A 22,143-nucleotide genomic window follows, 5' to 3' on the forward strand; every position below is an offset into this window, starting at 1 on the left:
CAGCTTTCTCTGGATAAGAATGGCTTACTGGCCCTAATTAGCTTACAATTGTAAGCATTAGCCGAGGTCATGGCATTCACCTGTTTACTTGGGGTTAAAACTGAATCTAGGTAGAAACCTAATATTTTTACTTCTCCAGCATGGGATGGGGTCTGGCATGGATTCACATGCTCATGAATATTCCCAGTCAGGCTGGGAATCCTCGGTAAAGAAAACCTCAGTTTCACTTCTGAACTGTCTTTCTCCTCACAACCAATCACTGGTCTCTGGGTCATTCTGCCCCCTGCCAATGACTGCCCTCTACCAGCCATCTTCAGATTTTTGCTGCACGTTAAAGCGTTGGGAGGCCTTGTGTTTTGCTCAGAGCTTTTCTGCGTTTTGGCGCTTTTTTATTAAGTTCCTATTTTTGTCAAATGGAGCCTGTAAGCTCTTTCGTTCTTTTGACCGACAAGCAGGGATCTGTCGGCGTCTTTCATCGCCCCTCAAGGGCAAGCAGTTTCATTGAAGAGTCCAGAAGGCCATCAGCCATACACTGCACGCCGGACCATGTTGGAGGTTCTCTTCAAGCTCTGCTCCAGCTGCGGATTGAGGAATGTATTTGTGGAGGACAAACGCTCACAGTGCCTCAGTCTCCATCCAGATCACAAGTAAGCGGATTGCGAAATTTACCTGGGATTCACCAAACGCACAGTAAGGATCGGCACAGTAGATTGGCAACATGGCTCAACACCAAGGCATCTACCTGGTATGGCAAGCAGGGGCATGCCTCACCCAGGACCGGCCGATCCAAGGAGTGGGCTTCTAAATCCTTTGAGGGCGCTCCATCCGTGGGGGCCCAAAACAAGACCAAGCAACGCAAGTTCGTTTCCGTTGGGTTTGCCGCGACGAGTAGGTCGTGCTTATCTTTGCAGTCTGCCTCCATCTCAAGTCATCGCTCCAGCTCCTCCTCGCAGAGGAAATCGGCTAAACACCGGGATAAGGGGCACAGTGTAAGGTGTCTGACCTACCCTTGAAGGCCCAGGTAGTACAGGAGAAGTCGTCCTCGACAATCGAGCTAGTGGCGGCTGCCCTCTCTAAGGTGAAAGGGGCTGACCTGGTCCAGGGGACCCCTGCGACGGCCAGAGTGGCCCTTCCTCCCAGATGGGAGGCTTCGGGCAAGCCTGTGGAGAAAACACTGGAGAACAGGAGGCCTGCCCTGAGCCCAGCTCCGTCCCCTCGGGACACGAGGGCGGTGGAGGCCTCTACCGTGCTTCCGTGGCACAGATATTTCTTCTTCAGACGAAGAGAGGACGGCTGTGGAATCGAGGGGGACGATGGTGGGAATGCCGACTGCTGTGGGTGCGGAGTCCCCCAACCCCTGGACACCTCCAAGGGATGCGGCGCTGGACATCCTTTCAACTCCACACCCGCAGAGAAAGAGTGGGGACCCAACAGAGGGCGGGCAATTGGATGGAGGGGGATCTTCAAGCAACCAGGGGGAGATAGTGGGGAGCACATCAGTCTGTTAAGGTGGGGAGTGCAGCGTTTGTGGACCTAGGTGTTGGGACGGTATTGAGCTCTTTCCTGAACTGTAGAAGTGATGGGGCCATTGAGGTACGAATGCATTTTAGTAAGCCCTACTCCCAGGCCATTGTTTCTGGCAGCTTTTTGTCTACTTGGACCATGAGGCAGGCTGAAATGGCTATTGTGCGAACGTACTCTCACTTCAAGCCCAGCTTTGGACCTACTATGGTTTAGACTAACTTAGGATGGGTTCTTGTCCCGGCAGCCCTTGTACGCAACCATTGCGGCTGGACCGGAGTATTGGTGTTTTTCCAGGCCAGCCTGATGGTCAGGCTGCCTTAGCCTTTGTGTGTCCCCTGTGCCGGCATGGAATGAGGAGTCTGACCAGAGTATAGTGATTGCTGTAAACCTTTATTAACCACCAACAAACCAATCTATACCTAGGTAGAGGTGGTTTCCCTAACTCAACAAACCAACTCAGGAAGTCTGTAGTCCAAATCATAAAGTTCACTGCTCGTCCAAACTCCTATTATATCCCTACCACTAACAACAATTTTTATCTAATGAGTTTTTTCTACAGCCCAGGAGAATTACTCTCTCAACCTGGGTACGAGTATCAAGGCGCAGTGTTCTCCCAAGCTTCACAATCCAAGAGCACAGGTTTCCCACAATACCCCAGTTGTGCTCTGAGAATGACTCTTCTCCTAGCTCGTTCTTTGCAAGCCTCTTCCCGGCTATCTATCTTTCGCTCTCTTCTTGCTTTACTTTCTCTGCTTTCTTTACCTTGTCCAACTGGGACGAGGAACAGACGTGTCCATTGCGCTGGCCTTTCAAAGCCAGTGTTTCTTAGCAGAGTGTTGAAACAAAGAATTCTTAGATTTCCTAAAGACGCGTGTTCAGTTGGTTTCAGAGGGGACGAAGGAGGAATGTAGGTAGTAGGTTTCCTAGCAGAAAATTGTTACACAATTTAAAACCTATGGAGGGACCAGCACTGGCAATCCAATAGGGTTGAGAAGAGTAGACTTTAGGGAACCAAGATAACCAAAGTCAAGTGGCAAGTTCTAGTTCTGAAGCAGTTCTTCAGAGAAAGTTAATTACACAGTGGTTCTTGAAAAATCCCAGGATCTCAAGATGAGCCTACCTAATGGTGCACAAGCTGCAAGGCCTGCGCAAGGGAGTTGAGGTCAACTCTAGATGGGTGAAAACAGCACTTCCCAAACCAGGAAGCACTGAAAATGGCACAAGGTAGTTGCACCTCAAGCCCCACAGTACCTCCAGCTCGCTGGCTTCTTTCCTGAGTCCTGCTCCTTGGTCGTGGTGACAAAAGGTGGGACGTTTGGTGGGCTTCTGCTGCAGCACTCGGGAGAGGGACTTTGCAGCAATGGATTTCACTCACTTCAGCAGCCATTTGTGGTTTTGGTACCGATTTCTCAGCACCAAGGAGGAACGAATTTACCTGGTTGGATTTTCCTCAGTCACTCGGTCCTGAACTATGGTGAGTTGACTTTGATACAGAATTCCTGCTTCTGTAGAACCCCACAGATCCCAGCAAAGTTTCAGCCAGATTAGTTCTTCAAAAGATGATTCACTCGATGGTTTTCAGGTACCCCAGGTATTAAGATATTGCAGCCCGGGAAGGTCACAGCAAGTAGAGAGTTGAGCCAAAATGAAGCGGGGTCTCGAGGCTAGTTGGTCCCACAGCTTAAGGGAGGAAGTCCTCCTTGGCAGATTTTCCCTGTCGATGTGAAAATGGGGTCCGCACAGCTGCAAGGGTTCACCAGTGCTTTCGCAGTCCTTGAAGCTGCTGCTGGCGTCTCTGCTCGTCCTCTGCGTCAGATGTCTTGTTGTTCCAGTGGGCGACTCTGCCTGTAATCTCAAGATATTTGTCTTTTATGCAGAATTTCATACAGCTGGCAATCACCGGGGGATGGCTGTCCTCCAGGACAGCCAGCCGTCCAGTTAGGACTCATTTCAGCCAGGCATTCCTACAGACAAAGGACAGCAAAGTTTGTCTCCTCTCTCACGTCCTGCCTTCCCAGACACACTGGAGCCTGGGGGTGCTTCAGGGCTGAGGCCCGCCAAAGGCAAAACACCCAAAAGACTCAAAGCTAGCATAAACCGTAGTAAAAGCCGAGAAGGAATTGAGAAATTAAAAATGACAAAAAAGAAGCCATTTCCAAAAACCATGGGTTCTGCACTGCAGCTGCCAAATCAGCCTGCTAGTACCCTGCACAAAAGGTAGTCAAAAGGAACCACTGCCACCAGCCATTTGTCAGTTCATGTAACTAAGTTACATGAGAAGTGGGATAAGGAGTTACAATGTAGCCCCCCAGCACTCCACCTAGGGTGGTGTGTGCTGGACCCACAAAAGACAAGGTAAGTAAGATGCAAGTTCTCACTATTCTTGGTAACTGTACTTCACGCAAGAAAATGTATTTAAACATTAAGTGAAGTCCAATGGACTTCTCAGTGGCTCTCCACAGAGGGTGCTGTTACAGCAGATGCCTATGGAGTTTACCAGATTCCATTACCCAATAAAAATTCCAGTCAGAAACCGAGTGAGTGGCATAAAAAGCCACTCACTCAGATTAAAATCAAAGTCCAGAGTCCAGCAAAAGTGCTTGGGTCTCTCAGGTTAAAGGGAATTAGACCAGAAACTGAAAATGCTCCCTAACAGGGGGCTTTGGTGTTAACGTAAACAGAAAGACTGCATGTCCCTTTAGTTTGAAAGGGGATGACTCTTGGTGGGATCTGTTGTTGACAAAAACGAAGACCATCTCTTGCGTACAGTCGTGTCGCAAACTGTATCCCCTGGCTCACAGGTACGTGCCCAGGAGAATGGCAGTTTCTGGGCTGTACAGCTGGAAAATACTGCTCTTGCCAATGATGCTCGGATCCACGTCTTCGATTGTTAGGAGGCAAATACTGGAGGACCAGCCCAGGGTTCAAAGTAAGTCTCCTTGGTATTGTCACTTACATATTTGCCTTGTGTAGTCGCCTACATGGCTCCGCAGTAGGCCAGTGCTGGAGGTTTCGGGGCTGTTCTCAGACCGCACAGTCCACCCACAACTGGTCACGCCACTATCGCACCTTTGTTCCACTGATGTTAGCTCTCAATTATCAAGATGCTCTGTGGGCGTCTGGCGCTCGGTCTTTTCCACTTCACTTGACCTCTTCTCAATAGGTCCACCTTAATCTCAACCGGTCTCCCCCTCCTGGGCTTGTAGGGCATTGGACTGGTTTCAACTCTCCTCGGTCTCTCGCTGTCCTCTGGTTTCTACTTCCTGCTACTGCAGACGACCTGCCTTGCACAACGTCCTCTCCACTTTCTACTGCTGCTACCGCCAACATCCCCAACATGCTTGTGTGTTCCAATGAACCCATCCTGCATGCAGTTGACGTTCTCGGGAGTCCCGTCCCCTTCTTTGGGTTCTCCTTCGAGGCCACCTCTGGTCTCTCGTTTGATCTCTGATTTAGAACAGAACCAAGACCACCTTTATTGTTGGGTTTAAATAGTCTGGACAGCTGGTCGAGCACTCTTTCTACTTGATGGCAGCTTGCTTGCAATAATCTTGCTGTGATTGTGATAAGGACAGTGACGGAGATTGGTTGACAGTTTACAACACATTGTTTTCCCGACTGTATCATAAGTAGAGCAGGTTTTGGTGTTGGTATTACCCTATGGGATATGGAGTTAAAGGGGCAGTCCTCCAGACTCTCGTCCTTCTCCCCAGGAGGGGAGTGCCTCCCCATGAGGTCCTCCTGCATTTTGGCACCCCTCGGGGGACTTGATTAGAGGCTGTACCTCCCTAGACTCATCGAAAGAGGTTCCCCTCTGGGACGAAGTGATGGCATCTGGAGGATTGTCGCACTACCTGGTGCGTGATTGGCATCTGGAGGATTGTCGCACTACCTGGTGCGTGATTAAAGGGCTTTCTTGGATCAGCCAGCACATGAAGGGGCATATCCAGGGAAGACCCTGTACACACTTCAATCTCAGTTGCAACTTTAATTGCTGGCTTATTTTGTGAAGATTAGCTGCTAATTTTCTTGGGCTAGTTGTGGCTATACTGACAGGGCCCTGGATCCTGTGTCTCCTTTCTAGTTCCTCCTTTTGGCTGTTCTTGGTTGGCTCACTGCCCCGTTGTTATTCCCAAGCTAATAGATGGTAGTCCTCTTGGATACACTGATTATTTTTCTAAATTGCCTCTGCTTTCTGCCACCATGCCAGGTGGCTCCTAATGCAAAATGGCTCCCTGTTAAAGTTCCTCCTACCCCACCCCGCTCCCCCAACTATCCTGCTGACAGCACCTCTAATCCTTTTCTGGCCCTGTGCACCTCCTCCTGTCCCCCACCCGAGGATGCTTTTTTCACTGCATTGGCCCAGCCCATAACTGGAATGCTCCACCTGCTTGCAGTGAATGGGCACACTTGACCCCTCCCCTCAGGCTCCCAATGCCCTTTTCACCCTTATGTGAATTAGTTGTACCCATGAAGATTCCATTACTGAAAATATTGGCCCATTGCCTAAATCTGTCTTGTCTCCCTGGCCTCCAAATGTCCCCTTTAATGTACTGGCATGTTACCCCTTTACTGTTTGGCTCCCCCTCACCAATACAATAAGTGTAATCTTTGTAGAGGCAACCTGCACAGGGACTGCCTATCTGAATAATGGCCCCATTTACAACACTCCTCTTAGAAGTCGGTTCCTTGATAATTCATATGTATTATCAGTAGGGGCTTGGAGCATGGGCCAGAGTTCTTGCATGTCTTTCTGCACCACTGTCAGAAAATTGCAGTTGCATGTCTCATTCTGGACATGAGATCACATTTAGTAGGATCAGAAAGGAGATTGTCACTATGGTGAGTAACTTTTACAAAAATCGGAATTCGTTTCATTTCTTTGCTGAGCTGGTGCTCTTTGGACACTTAGTTGTTTATCTTGATGAATACAGCATAATAACACCCCCTAGATACTAATGTACTTATTCCTGGTGGTTTAGTGGCAAGTCACAGCCCTCACTAACTTTTTCCCCCTATTAGATCTTCCTGCAAGATGCTAAAATATTTTCAGTGACCATCATGTTGAGACTTTGACTATCGACCTTAATAGTCAACAGTGTATTGCTGAACAAGACTGTTCTGTTTGGGTTGCAAGCTAGGGCAGTGTAAGCAAACTATCTAACCGAAATAATGCAAATGGGTTTGTGTTGAGAGAAAAGCAGGCTTGGGATTATACTTGACTTCTCACCAACCCCCACTAACGCCCACCCAACCCCTGTCCCAGTCACTTGGATTTGGCTTGCCAACGCCTTCCTTGTTGGCTAACTTCACAGGATCATGTTCACTCAGTGGGCTTCGTTAAAAGTATTGCAGAGCTGGATAAAATTGGCGCTAACAGAATTTAGTATGGCCCTGGAGTATGGATTTACCTCCAGCATCATGCTGGAGGTAAATCCTCCTCCTCCCCACCGAAAAATAGGTAAAATTGGTGTAATTACGACAGACATAACTCTGCAGTAATTTAGCCGAAAAAGCCCCATTGAGTCCCTATAAATGGGGGCCTTGCACCACCGCCACCACTTGTATTTACTGCCGAACCAAGTGGCAGTAACAGCAATTCATTTTGGTGGATTTACCACCCATATACCAACAAACTGGTAATGAGGCCCATTATGTAACCTTTCAAGCCAGGCAACTTTCTCTCCAGATTCGATGACTTGGTCATTTGCCTAGTATTCAAGGTTAGCCTCTCCTGCCTAGCAATCACTTTACATTGATGCATGTGAAACAGTTTGTAGATTCCACTTTTCTTAGTAACCATAAAGTAATGTTTTTTTTTGTCTTTACAGGAGTTGACGATGTAATCAAGATTGAGGTGTCCCCCTTTTCTTTTTTTTTTTTTGGTGAGCTGCTGGAGAGTGGATGAGCTGAATTTGTACTATTTCTATGGATTTAATAAAGTCGTGGCTTATTGTTGGTGACGAAAAACTGTTTCTGCTTCTAATTTGCATGTTTTCATTAAAACACTGAGTAAGCTTTAATAGGTGGCTCACTGCTGGTACTGCCCATGTATTACTGGAAAGGCATATCAGTTGGGTGCTCAACGTCTGGGAAAGATCTGGTGCAGGTTGGCCAATCTTGTGAAATTATTTGTGTAGTTAATCTCCCCCCACACCTCTGTTTAGCGACAGTTTTTGTTAATTCGTTGGCAAAGCAAGTGCACATTTTAATCCATTGACAAAATGCTGGTAACATCCTCCAGTGAGTTTTGAGTAAGGGTTTCTTTGGGGTGAAGTTTCTTTTTGAGTCTCAATCATTCTCCAATCTGTTCTTTAGTATTCAGTTGTAAAACTAACAGGCTTCTTAATGTTATAGAACTCATTCCTACAAAAAGCCATCCTGAGCTGTTGCATTGTTGGAGAGTGGGACTGTTCATGGTGCTTTAAAACAACTCAAACTGTTCATTTGTCTACATTAACAGTTTGCCTATTGTAGGCCTATTCACCCTCTGTCAACAACTAGAGGCTTGATGTAAGGCAAATGCTTTTCCCCCCAGTGAAAGGTAAGATTTTCATAGTAATGGTAATTCTGATGTTCTGCTTAGAATCACCTGGTGTGTATAGTTCGACATCCAGTGTTAACCGCAGAGTATTGCATCTTGTCTTTTGAGAATCAAAAGGGGACGTCGACATTGGCATGCCTGTAACACTATCCCTACGTGACGTGCAGTGTATCCAAGATCCCTCATTGTTTTTTCCACCCAGATAACTGGTCAGCCCTATGCCGAGTTCGTAAAGACCATTGCTATTGTCCAACTGACCTTTTGTCAAATAATTCTATAAAATAGTAGATTGTCCCTTATCTCGACGGTTGTTCCAGTCTCCGCCGAAGACCTGCGAGAACTTCAGGCAGTGATTCTGTCGGCGTTGCCAACCACGTGGCCCGGCCTTCCGCCGGCCTATACAGTAGGGAGAGTGGGGTCGGGGTGGACATTTCTTTTCAAACTGAAAATGCATTCCCCTTTCCTTCCTCTTTCCCGTTGGGTCTTAGTCACTTTGTGTACCCTCAGCTATTTAGATTTTGCCCTATTTGTAAGCAAATTCCCATGGAAGGATAAGCACAGATGGTGTAACCAGTGCTTGCCCCTCGATCACAAAGGGAGTGTGGCTTGTAAGCTACTCCACCCTAAGGCCTTAAAGGAGCTTAGGGTAAAACGGTGGGCGGCCTGCGGTATGTCCAAGGCCAAGCTGCTACCACTGAATGTGACGACTGTTAGAGTGACTATCAGACCTCCAAACCGGAGGTTGTTCACCTTTCGACGGAACGCTCGCGTTCCGCATAGTCTGTCCCCGGCCCCGATGAGCACGGCATAAGCTCTGCTATGGGGAAGTCACACCTCGGCGACAGACACGTGCACGGCACTAAACGCACAACCCCAGTCCTTACTTTGACTACGTCGAAGACGACTTCGGAGCTAATGGGTACACCGGTAACTCCGGCGATACCCGCCAATTACTGGGATCGGCAGCCCTCCCTGCAGTCGCATATGCGCCTCGCGACTGGGCAATCAAGACAAAGGGTGCTACCCCAAAAATACATAGTTCCATCGACACGCATCACAAGAAGGCGTACAACGGCAATAAAGTTTTGGCTCCGCCGAAGACTGCGATAACTCAAGACCAGGCGCTACCGGAAAGGATGGCCAATAAAGGCAAGGCCCCCCGGCTCTGCCAAAAGACTCCCTTACAATCGCCGGCTGTAACTACGTGCCTCCCGTCTGAGGAGGAGGTTGCAGACAGCCTGGCAATCGTGTCTGCCGATTCTCAAAGACTGCAGTTTAGGGACTCTTCGAAGGTTTCCGAAAGGCCCAAAGAGCTGCCGAGATATAAAATGTTCATACGTCGAAAGAAAAACTCTGGAGTGGGGGATACCCCACCTTCATCGGTCCCGCCAGAGGAATTCTATGAAGGAGGACTTGCTTCGCATTAATGCAGAAATCTCTACACTTTTCGACGGAAGCGAGTGCTAGAGACACTTTTCCACCTCTACACCATTCTAGGTAGTCAGTCTGGACTAGAGAAAAGTTTGAGGACTGCATGGAAAGGCTGGACAGGTTTGTTTAATGTTCAGAACCTACACCCAGAAGACCACAGGATGAAAGCCCTTTTAACCCTAGAGCTAAATTCCCAAGGCTTTTTGACTCCTCTTTAGAAGAGGATATGTATAATTATGACCTTACTGAGGAAGACATTCCACCAGTTAATGTAGACGAAAATCCTTTCTCCAACGAAAAGTAACATGAGCCCATTGAGGGTTAGCAGTGTATTCTACGCATATTGCCAATAGCACCACTTTATTGGCCAGTTAGGCAGATGCGCAATGGCCTTTTATATACAAGCTGGCCTACAAGAGGCTCCAGAACCTCTACAAACCTGTCTCCTCACTACAGTCTCTGAGGGTAGGCAAGTTAACCAGAGCATTTTAAAGAACACTTTTCTGCCAAGACGGCCAGTCGAGCCCTGGCTCAGGGCATACTCCTCAAGACATGCATGGCTTTGGAACGCAGGATTTAAACCTGAGACGCATTCGCCGCTTATAAACAAGCTTGTGGAGGAATTCAACTTGTTTGGGAAGGGGGTTGACTACGCTCTAGAGACTGCAAAAAAAACATGACACCCTAAAGAGTCTGGACCAAATTACTCCGAGACCCTCCATAAGAGACTGGAAATTACTGAGTCTGGTTTCTACGTGGTGTCGAAACCGTTGGGAGGGACTGGGCTTTCGGGCCCTGGCTGACATAATTCCAGAGAGGGAGTTTCTTACACTTTGAGTGGTCCCGGATTGCAGGAAGCACTGCACTACGCTTGATGCAATACTATAGAATAAGGGCAGCTGTAGCAGCGTGGTGGGAGGATAACCTTTCCGAACCTCCTGAATGTGCAGAGCTTGCGCTCATTGCCAATTCTACAGGCTGTCGTAAATTACTTTGTACACTGTATAAAATAGTATTGAGTAAGGGGCAATGTTCGGTACCCAAGTCTAGAACCCAGTGGGGAGACCATTTGGGCATGTTAACTGATTAAAAAATGTGTCATTGAATGCCAGATTTAAACTTATGCAGTTCAAATTACTGAACAGATTGTATTATACACCTGAAAGATTGAGTACAATGCATCGCAATGACTCTTATGTATGTCCAAGGTGTTCCCAAAACGCTGATCATATGCGCATGCTTTGGAGCTGCACCAAATTGGTGAGCTTTTGGGAAGAGGTCCTTAAGATTATGTCTGAAGTGTTGGAATTTCAGGTGGAGCATTCGCCTGCGGGTGCATTATTTTGGTTGTGGACGGTAGCGTTGAGTAAACGCCCTTGCGTTCTTTGTAAACATGGGTTGTCTGATAGCCAAACATTGTATACTCCTGAGGTGGAAGGACAGGAACCCACCTACGGCCAAGGGGTGGTTGTGTGATCTCACATGGGCCCAGAACTGTGAGGAAACATGTGAGTTTGTTGCCTTATACGGCCAGGCCCAAGGACAGATGGTTGGAATTTAGGGTATATTTAGCCAAGCAACCCCCAAATTGATGTATTGATCTGATACGTAGTACCTTATAAGATGTGTCTACTACCTTATTTGTGGCTTCTCCCGACCTCCCAAACTATACATTGATTGCACGTCCCTTGAGCGCTATAATAATGTTCTGCAAGGATTGTAATATCTTTATAATGTGTGATTCTGATGTTTGTTAATCTGCTTAGAATCACATGCTGTGCATAGGTCCGACATCCAGTGGTCACTGCGGAGTATTGCATTTTGTTTTTCGTAGTCGAAAAGGGGACGTCGACAAGGCGTGTCTGAAACACTATCCCTATAGTGACGTGCGTTGTACCCACAATCCCTCACGCGTCGAGGTCCCTCAGATTGTTTTTTTTCTGCCCAGCTACTGGTCGCCTTTACGCGGAGCTCCTTGAGAGACATTGCAGATTTCATCTCCTCAACCTTTGGTCGTTTTCCTATTAATATATAACACATAGATCCCTCCCTCAACGCAGTTGTGAAGCTGTTTCTCCGCCGAGCAAGATCTTCGACGGAGGGGACGAGCGGAGGAGATCCTTTGGCGTTGCCGAACACGTGGCCTGGCCTCGCAGGCCAAATACAGTAGGGAGAGTGGGGTTGTGGGACATCTGTTTCCTTTCTGAGAATGCCTTTCCTTTTCCCCCTTCCTTTCCCTTGGGGTCGTTATCACGATTTACTGCCTCGCCTATGGAGAGGACATTTTGCCCGCGTTGCAAGGGCAAGTTCACTTGGAAGGACAAGCATTCACAGTGTAACCGCTGCTTGCCCCTCGATCACAAAGAGGAGGGTTGCACGGCTTGTCGGCTTCTTAAGCCAAAGACTCTAAAAGACCGTAGGGTCAAGAGGTGGGCGGCCTACACTATGTCGAAGGCCGATTCCTCACCCGCCGTTGCTACCACCGACAGTGACGAGGAACGTGATAACACGACCTCTGCTACGGAAGTCGTAGACCCCTCTAAAGAGCGCTCGCGCTCTTCGTCGTCTGTCCCCGGCCCCGACGGGCTCGGCTTACGCCCTGCTTATGGGGATGAACACCCCGGCGACACTGACGCACACGATACCACACATAAGCACACAACCCACGGCTCTTCTTCGTCGAAGATGAAGAAAGCATCAGCGCCCAAGGAGACGCAGGTTCCACCAGCGGCCTCCTCGGACCGTTCGGGTTCGAAGCCCCTCTCGCAGCCGCGACCAGCGACTGGGCTTTCGGCAAATAAGGGCGCCCCCCCCCCAAACCATCGGCCGGCGCGCACCAGCAGAGAGCGCACGCCGCCATCGAACGATCGACACCCGTAACGTCGAAACCACAGCCGCCCTCTGACAAACGAGTCGCAGAGAGCTTGGCGAGGATCGTTGTAGCCGACGCCCAGAAGCGTACGCCGAAAGACACGTCGAGGGCTACGCAAAGGTCGAAAGACACGCCGAAAAAGCCTGAAGAAAGACAGGGACTACCCCCTTCAGTCGGGGGGGGCCCCCAGCACACCGGAAGGCGACGGGACACTTTCCTCGACATTATGGGAGAGGTCGAGCCGTTTTCAGGCGGAAGACACTAATTTTCCCCCGCTAGACCGCTCAGGGGTACCCCATGAGACCATGGAAAGGCTCCATCTCTGCATGGAGAGAATGGGGAGGTTTATGAAGACCCAGAACCCTCCCACTCCCAGGAGAACAAGAGAAGGGCCTCAGGAGGACCCCAGGGATAAATAACCTAGACTATTCAATCCCTCCCAGCAGGACACAGCCTCCGATTTCCATAATGTGTATGACCTCACTGGTGAGGAACAATACTTGGAGGAGAATGAATTTGTGGACGATGAAGAGGGACAGAACCAGGAGGAAGGTCTGGAAGACAGCCCAGACATGGTAGGAGAAGGCTTCGGAGAAAATCCAGAAGGGCCTTCACATCCCTGGCAATCCCCATCAGTATATTCGGACACTGATGTCCTGAACCTAAATCCTCCTGACAATTCACCTGTTAGGAACACATCTCCCATAGACGATCAGCCCACATTCAATGCCCTGTTGCGCAGAGCAGCAGCACATTTCGACCTGGACACTGGGGAGATCTCTCCTGAAATAGACTTTGTGGAAAGAGTAATTAAGGAGAAACCCCCGGTCAGCCAGACCATTCCCCTCCTCGCTTCAGTGAAGAGAAGAATCATCCCTTTGCTATCCACGCCTGCACTAATCAGAGGAGTTAATCCAAGAATTGACAAACTTTTCACTCCTTCACCCTCAGACCCGCTGTACATCAGGGGACATTCTATTCCTAACTCCCTTGTAACTAATACAAGGAAGAGGGCAGCGGTGCCGCTGTCCACCAGCAAGGCACCACCTGACAAGGAGGGCAAGAGATTATATGCCCTTGGAAAGAGAGTCACATCCTCTGCTGCCTGTTCTGCAAGAATTGCGAACAACAATTCTTTGCTAGCTAGCTACGCGGTGCGCAGTGGGCCAAACTGCGCAAAGACGCCGAGGAAGCGCCGGAACCACTACGGACACGCATGCTATCAACTGTTGGCGAAGGAACCCAGGTCAACCAGAGCATTGTGAAGAACTCTCTGGATGCTGCAGAGACAGCGGGACGTTCCCTGGTTCAGGGAATACTCCTAAAACGCCATGTATGGCTGCGTAACTCAGGGTTCAAACCGGAGACACAGGCGTCTTTAATAAATAAACCTATTGAAGACTCCAACCTCTTCGGGAAAGCGGTGGATGAGGCTCTGGAGATGGCTAAAAAAGAGTTTGATACTATCAAAACTCCCGACCAGATCTCTAAACCCACTACCAGACGCGGCTATGGCAACAAACGCTTTTTTCGTGGCCAACGCCAACAGCAGAATCAGCAGCAACAGTACCCTGTCACCAATTACCAGACCAATAGTGGGCAGTACAGCCAAAGAGGCCAGCGCCGTGGCAAAGGGAGAGGGCGGGGGTCCACCCCCAGAGGCTCCCAAGCCCCCAACAACACCAAGTGATGCGAAGATTCGCGTCCCCTCCCATGCAACACCGGTCGGGGGCCGGCTAACATCCTTTCTTCCAGCATGGAAGGGAATAACGTCAGGCCGCTGGGAACTTTCCACCGTAGCCCACGGATACTGCATCGAATTCAACGGTTCCCCAACATACAGACCCCCGAGGGGACGACGCATGACACCAGAACACCTTGCCATCCTTCTCCAAGAAGTAGAACTGCTGGAAAAAGGAGCCATAGAGGTTGTGCCTCTATCTCAGGTAACGGAAGGTATTTATTCATTGTACTTCCTTGTACCCAAAAAGGATCTAACCATGCGCCCTGTATTAGATCTGCGCCCAGCGAACAAGTTTGTCAAACCCCAGACGTTTCGTATGGTGACCTTACAGGAAGTGATCAACCTGCTATCACAAGGAGATTACATGACAACACTAGACATGAAAGATGCATACTTTCATATTTTAATGTTGCCAGCGCACAGAAAATACCTCAGGTTCATGATAGAGGGCAAACACTACCAGTTCAGAGTGCTACCCTTCGGCATAGCATCTGCACCAAGGGTATTCACGAAGGTACTGGCAGTGGCAGCGGCCCACCTGCGCAGGTTGTCCATCCCAGTTTACCCTTACCTCGACGACTGGCTCATAACAGGGGATTCTTACGAAACATGCTTCTCCAATACCCAAAAGACTGTAGACCTTTTGTTCCAGCTGGGCTTCTCCATCAACGAAGAGAAGTCCAGCCTAGACCCCAGCCAGATCAAACAATTCCTAGGGGCTCTAATTCAAACAAAGGACGGCCTCGTCTTCTCCTCCAACGAGAGGGTCCAAAACATGCTATTTCAGATCCCTCAATATGTGGCCGGTCGAGAGGTGACGGTACGCAAAGCAATGCGCTTGCTAGGCATGATGGCGTTGTGTATTTATTTGGTACCTCACGCGCGCCTACGCATGCGCCCAATGCAAGAGTGGCTCAACAGCCAGTGGTGTCAGGCCAGCGGACTATGGGACGATCTAGTGGTGGTCTCGCAGGACTTGGTTCTCTCGCTACGGTGGTGGACAAAGGAAAACCTGGAAAGAGGGAAACCCTTTGCCACACCCGTGGCGGAAGCCACTCTAACCACAGACGCATCCCTCACAGGATGGGGGGGGGCTCACCTATCCCATCAGACTGCTCACGGAGTGTGGACTCCGAACGTAGCATCCAAACACATAAATCTACTGGAGCTACTAGCTGTGTTCAAGGCGCTAAAAGCCTTCCAGGAACACCTACAAGCCAAAACAGTGATGGTCCTTACAGACAGCACCACAGCCATGTACTACATCAACAAGCAGGGGGGCACCCACTCTCCAGGACTGTCCAAACTGGCCCAAAATATATGGAAGTTGGCTCTCAAACAAAACATGTTCCTACTGTCACAACATGTACCAGGGGAACTCAATCTGCTCGCAGACAAACTCAGCAGAGATTGCCCCCTGCTCGAAGAGTACGAATGGCGACTGCACAAAGACATCGTCTTCGACGTCTTCACACAATGGGGATTCCCAGAAATAGACCTGTTCGCAACCCTGGAGAACTCGCAATGCCAAAGTTACGCCTCCAGGTACCCCCAGAACCAATCCAAGGGGAACGGTCTGTCGATGCAATGGTCAGGGAAATTTGTTTACGCTTTTCCCCCCCGACTCCCCTTCTCAACAAGGTGTTGCACAAGATGCACCAGGAACAAGTGACCATGATACTGGTGGCCCCAATGTGGGCCCGACAGCCATGGTTCGCTCACTTGATGGAGATGTATCTATCTCCCCCAGTGAAACTCCGCTGCCCGTACAACAAGACAAGGGCAGGACTCTGCATCCATGACCCCAGAACCTGAAGTTAGCAGCCTGGCTCCTGAGATCATAGAATCTGGACATCTACAGCTCCCGCAGAGATGCATGGACATCCTCAGGGAAGCCAGAAAACCTAACACTCACCACTGCTATTCTAGCAAGTGGAAGAGATTTGTCATCTGGTGCAGAGGAAAGAGCATCAACCCGATTGACTGCTCTCCCACACATATTGTTCTATACCTGACCCATTTATTAGATTCAGGTCTACTGTTCAATTCCATTAAAGTCCACCTAGCGGCACTTTCTGCATACAGCACTTCCCAACTCAGTGTCGTGGTGGAAGATCCCTGTTATAAAGGCCTTCATGGAGGGAGTAAAGAGAATACACCCCCCGATAGCTGACGACCCGGCTCCCGAATGGGACCTTAACGTGGCACTTACCAGACTCATGGGCTCACCATTTGAACCCATGCACAAAGCATCTCTTAAGACCTCACTCTTAAGACTGCTTTTCTAATAGCTATCACCTCCATCAGGAGAGTAAGTGAACTACAGGCTCTTTCTGTTCTAGACCCCTTCGTTACAGTTCAGAGATAAGGTGGTTCTACGCACGCACCCAAGGTTTGCTCCGAAATTCATCTCGAAATTCCACGTAAACCAGTCTATAGAACTACCAACGTTCTTTCAAAATCCTTCCAACTTGGGAGAAAAGTCTGCACACACTAGATGTGCGCAGAGCGGTCATGTTCTACATGGAAAGAACCAGACCACTGAGGAAGACTAATCAGTTCTTCGTCTCGGTGGCAGCAGGAAGTGAAGTGGATGCAGTTTCAAAGTCCACTATTTCTAGATGGATTGTTCAATGCATCACTCTCTGCTATACTCTTGCTAAGAGAGAACTGCCCTTTAAGCCAAGAGCACACTACTCGAGGCACGGGGGCATCCTTAGCATTCATTGCAAATGTTCCCCTTGAGTCCATCTGCAAAGCGGCTACCTGGAGTTCTGTGCACACCTTTACACAAAACACTACTGTCTAGATGCACACTCGAGATCTGACTCCCAGGTGGGACAGGCAGTATTAAGACATCTTTTCTCTACTGTTCCTTCTCATAACCCACCGCCAACTCCGGGTACTGCTCGCTAGTCTATGCACAGCATGTGATTCTAAGCAGATAAACAAACATCAGAAGACAATGCATTACTTACCGTAAAAGCATTTCTGATGGTTGTATCTGCTTAGATTCACATGCGCCCACCCTTCCTCCCCGCTCGGATGGAAGGAACATAGACTTCCTTTTATATCTCTTTTCTGTACTCCCGTCTAGAAGGCTCCCTCAGAGCAGAAAAATACAAACAGAGAGACCTCGACGCGTGAGGGATTGTGGGTACAACGCACGTCACTATAGGGATAGTGTTTCAGACACGCCTTGTCGACGTCCCCTTTTCGACTACGAAAAACAAAATGCAATACTCCGCAGTGACCACTGGATGTCGGACCTATGTACAGCATGTGAATCTAAGCAGATACAACCATCAGAAATGCTTTTACGGTAAGTAATGCATTCTTATGACGGTCATATGGTGCCTTGCTTGCTAAATCTAAATAAAGTTTAAAATAAAAATCCAATGATGGCCACCAGGGGGCGCCTGGCGATGGAAATCTACGTCCAGGGCTCCCTTGCAAACCGGGCTGTTTTGGGATTTCAGCCCCCCTAACACCGACGCTGAGAAGGGCCCAAAGGGTCATGGTAGTGAACACCGATTGACTACTTGGGAGAAGTTTGGAGCACCGGGGACCCCTGCAAAAGGGAGAACCACACACATGGGAGAGACGACTATGAGAGGAGGAGCATCCCCACAAGAAAGACACTTGCAGGCCCAAGGAAAGGCTTGTCCAGACCTGAAGGCGGGGTGGGTGCAACAGGACCCCTCACATTGGAGGACCCTGAGGTGCTGACTGCCCCCCTCTCAAATACAGGAAGACCGGAGACCGCCGGGAAGCAGAGGCAACGAACGAACGGAGGGAGACCTGACAACATTGTGACTGCATGCCGATGAGGGACGGGACGGAAGAGGAGCATCAGAGCAGCGCTGAGTCCTATCAAGAGGCGGGACTTGCACTTTAAATCCCCCCCCCCCCTCAAATCCCCAACACCCAGTCATCGGCGATGCAGGTGTGGTGCTTTACAGGCAGAAGACAACACACATTGCGGTGCCGGTGGGGACGATTGAGGTAAGGAGACCTGGCCCTGACAGTCTCTAGGTGGGGGCGGAGCATCCCGCCCCTTGTCCCTTAGCCCCCCTCCCCCACCGGCATTTTGCTGATCCCCAGCCGATGCCACAGGGGATAAAGGGGAGAGCGGGACAGATTTGGCTCCTCCCCTGAGCTCCAGTGGATCCATAATTGATACGGAGAATGAGGAGAAAGTCCCCAGCTGAATGGAGACCACACACATCCTCTTGCATAGGGAGTACAAGGGGGCCGGAAGTCCCAAACCTTAGTTATCTTGGAGGAACTAGGAGGACTGGACTAGAGGGCTCCTTGAACAAACCACAGAGGTGCAAAGCAGGGTGATCTTAAGGAGGACCCCCCCTTCACATAGAACTAAAAGTGAAGGGCATACAGGTAGTGAGGGGCCACCTGGACTCCAGAAGGCAATATTATCCAGAGGTGCAGACCCCCTGGGCGAAGGACAATGGCACGCAACCACGATATGACTGAGGGGGCCTGGGGCCCATGATAGGGGTCTGGGACTTGAAGTTTAGAGGCGCAGCACCTGCCCACAGGGACAGGAAGACATAACGGATACCAGCCCCAGGAACAAACCGCCAACTGGAATACCCCTGCACTGGGCGAAACGTGAGGGAGCAAGGCCCTTTCCCCACTGACGAGGGGGGGGGGGCCCCCTTGAAGGAGACGGGAGGAGGACGGGGGTGAAGTGGGATGAAAGGGAGCACCAAGAGGGAACAGTCCTGTCTCATCGAGGTCAGGAGGAGGGAAAGTTCCAGTGGATGCACCGTGCCCCAGGTTCGCACCTCACCCCAACATAGACTCATCGCACTACAAGGGGAATACTTGAGACCTTTTGGGGGAGCCTGCTTCCCAAAAGCCACCGGCCAGTGATGGATACTTCTCAGCCCTCCTGGTGAGGAGTGGAAGAACCAAGGGTCCCGTTCAGGAGGTGTGGATCCTCGATTTCGGGGTGTGTGCCCGCCTCCTGGACCACAGTCTACTCAAATGTCTATTCTTCCTAAGATAGTCAGAAGGGGGAGGCCAGAAGGGGGGACGACTTCCATCACTTGTCAGCAAAAGGACACCACCCAGGGAAGTCCAACAGGGAAAAGTACATGTCAACTAGGCAGAATTTGGCGGCTCACAAGTATGTGAAGTGCCACGGGAGACCGAGACACGGCAGCACGAACCAGCATGGCCACGGCACCAGAAGAATCCGCAGCAACCAAGAGTGATGTCGCCGCCCTATTAGAAGAAATATGAAACATGAGCTGACATTGGTGGCAAAGTAGACAGGATCATGCAACGTATAGATAAGATGGAGGAAAGACTTGTGGAAGTGGAGCACAATTAATCCTCTCTGGACACCCTAGAGACACAAATGGACGCAAGACTTTCCGAAATGGAGAGACATGAGGAGGTGGTTGGAATGAAGTTGGATGATTTGGAGAGGCATACCAATCTGACTCTTCGGCATCCCGGACCGTGATGGAGAAATGTAACTCGATCGTAGGAGGGCCTTGCATGATGTAACAAGTTTTTTTTTTCTTTTTTTTATTTGTATTTGATTTAACAAGAAGCGCAAAAGAAAATTAAACCTTTACAAAATAGTTTTTAGAACCACAATACTGACAGAAAAAAAGACAAAAGAAGAATTTCCCGTAACATTTAAACATTAAAACACCTTTCCTAAGGAAAACAGAAGAGAAAACAGTCTTATTTCGTTCATAACTATTTAATTGCTGCTTCTCTTCATTCATCAGCATTTCCTCTAAGGTCATTTAAAAACATTTCTTTATCCTTAAGTCATTACTGGATAGCTGTTGTTTAATTCAACCAAATTCAATTACAATGTTAGTCCCCTACAACCTGCTTTTTCAAGCTCAGGAGGTTCAGTATTTCTACCACTGCTGATGTCAGAAGCACTTCGTGCCCTGATATCATTCTATCCCATAGGTGATCCGATGTTATTCTATTGTCTCCTGAAACAAATCTCCGTAGTTTTCAGTCAGAGGCCATGTACCTTCACATTCCATTAACAAATGCCGAAGCGATTGATTAGATGGCCTAGCACAAATTTCACAATGTTTGATGGTTTTTTCACCCTGGTGTGGAATTTCTAAGATCTCACCCGTGGGCAGTACATTAAGTTTCACCCTTAGAAAATTGTTCCTGATTTTGCTGTCAGGATATTTTTCCAGATAACGTGGGAGGAAGCCTAATTTGTTGTCGAGTACCAAAAAGGTGCTACAAGGAATAGAGTTCCTCACGTTGGCAATTGTCTCAATTCAGGCTAATGTTTCTAGTACTAGCTTTACCTTTAAGGGGTTAGTAGTAAGAGTTTCTAGATGTGAGTCAGTTTTAGCTAAAATTGATTTCACTCTATCCTTTCACCCCTCCAAGTTTGGTCAATCGCTGTAGGCTTATGGCTGTCCTGTCAACCAGGACAATATCGTCTGCATAGGCCAGCCAGACGACCCCAAATGGACCCCCACGTCTTCCAGAAATAAGTAGAATAACAATAGTGCCCCAAGGCACCCCTGCCTTACATCCCTCTCAACCGCCACAGATTCGGGGAGATGACCATGATTGTCAAAACGGACCCTCACTGAGGTATCTCTATGCAGTTCCATTAGCATTGAGAGCAATGTTTCTGGGATCCCTTTACTCCTAGGTTTACTCCATAGCTTGGACCTATAAATCTGGTCAAACGCCTTGGAGAGATCTATCCAGGCGCCATACAATGGCATGCCCCCCTTTTGCATAGCGGAATCGCTTACCAAGTTCAATGTAAGACCTTTCAACGCAGTAGGCACCCCTTTTTTCTCAACCCTGTTTGAAAACGGGAAAGGGCCTCTGCACGCTCCACCCAGATTGATAATTCATTCAGTAACAATTTCATTAAAACCTTGCTCTCAAAATCAAGAAGGGCAATAGGATGATGGTTTGCTGGATTTGTCCTATCGCCCTTCTTGAAAAATGGAATGACCAGAGCTGTTTTCCACGAGGAGGGAAACTGCTTGACTCTTAGGATCTCAACATATAATTGCTTTAGCAATTTCGACCAAAGCACTGGATCATTTTTAAGCACTTGGTAAGATACCAGATAGATGTTCTACCCATTTTCCTTCGGGAACGAAGTTACATAAAGAGCTAATGGACTGCGAGTCAGGTTAGCTCATAATTGGCCAAAAGCTTCTCGATTTGGACTCGGATAGTAGCTTTAACATTTGCTCACCATCTCATAACCGGAGCATCTTCTGATTTTCTTGACCAGCACTTAAAATTATTCATTATTCCCTTAGCTTCTTTTTTGTAATCCTCATGATTTGACTTCAGTGTTTTTAACCTACGCATGTTTTTTTCTTACTGCCCGTTTTTTTTTTACCAGGTTTCTTCGTCAAATTCATGTATGTTTTTGTTGTATCCCCGTATTTTGTCGTTTTTGGGGGGCGCTATAGTCCATATAAAATTCAAAAATTCATCTGGCTGACAATATTTTTTCAATATAGGGACTGGGATTTTTTTTAACTCTGTGGTCAATGCTTGTTTATGCATCACTACTGGGGCCGCTGACACTTATGTAAATGAAAGCTCCAGGCGAGAATGATCACTTCCTCCGCCATGCCTTGCGTCTAGCGTGGAAGTGTGGGGGAAAAAAAACCTCACTAATGAAGATATAATCCAGGACAGAGGATGATTTACCTTAGTGCCATGTCGTACAGGGGACTTTGTCTCCCCTAGAGCTCCCATTTAACATTTTTAGATCCCAGGAACTCACAAAGTTGCCCTTTTTTAGAGATTTTCTGTGTTATGGAAGGCCTTCCCTTTGCTGAACACACTCTGTTAAGGTCCCCTGCCATTATAATATTTGCTCTTCCCAGTTTTGATTCAATTTTACCATTAGGTCTGTTAATTTTGCCAGAAATATGTGGAGATCGGAAGAGGCAAGGTTCCAGTAAATATCTATTACTATCAGATCTGGATTTGGTATATTAAAATCCAAATTGACTTTGCACGCTA

General features: G+C 48.7%; 1 protein-coding gene across 50 annotated transcripts in view; it reads left to right on the forward strand.

The window, feature by feature from the left end:
* NACA (nascent polypeptide associated complex subunit alpha) overlaps positions 1-7,494 on the forward strand; it is a 140,364-nt gene extending 132,870 nt beyond the window's left edge. For all 50 annotated transcript variants that reach the window (XM_069653480.1, XM_069653491.1, XM_069653482.1 and 47 more), the window contains one exon: positions 7,356-7,494. In XM_069653480.1, the coding sequence (XP_069509581.1) occupies positions 7,356-7,370 (15 nt within the window). In that variant the 3' untranslated portion in view covers positions 7,371-7,494. The remainder of the gene's footprint in view (positions 1-7,355) is intronic.
* The last annotated feature ends 14,649 nt before the right edge of the window (positions 7,495-22,143 follow it).

This window comes from Ambystoma mexicanum, chromosome 3q (genome assembly GCF_040938575.1).
Source record: "Ambystoma mexicanum isolate Mex_15411 chromosome 3q, UKY_AmexF1_1, whole genome shotgun sequence".
Classification (NCBI taxonomy): domain Eukaryota; kingdom Metazoa; phylum Chordata; class Amphibia; order Caudata; family Ambystomatidae; genus Ambystoma; species Ambystoma mexicanum.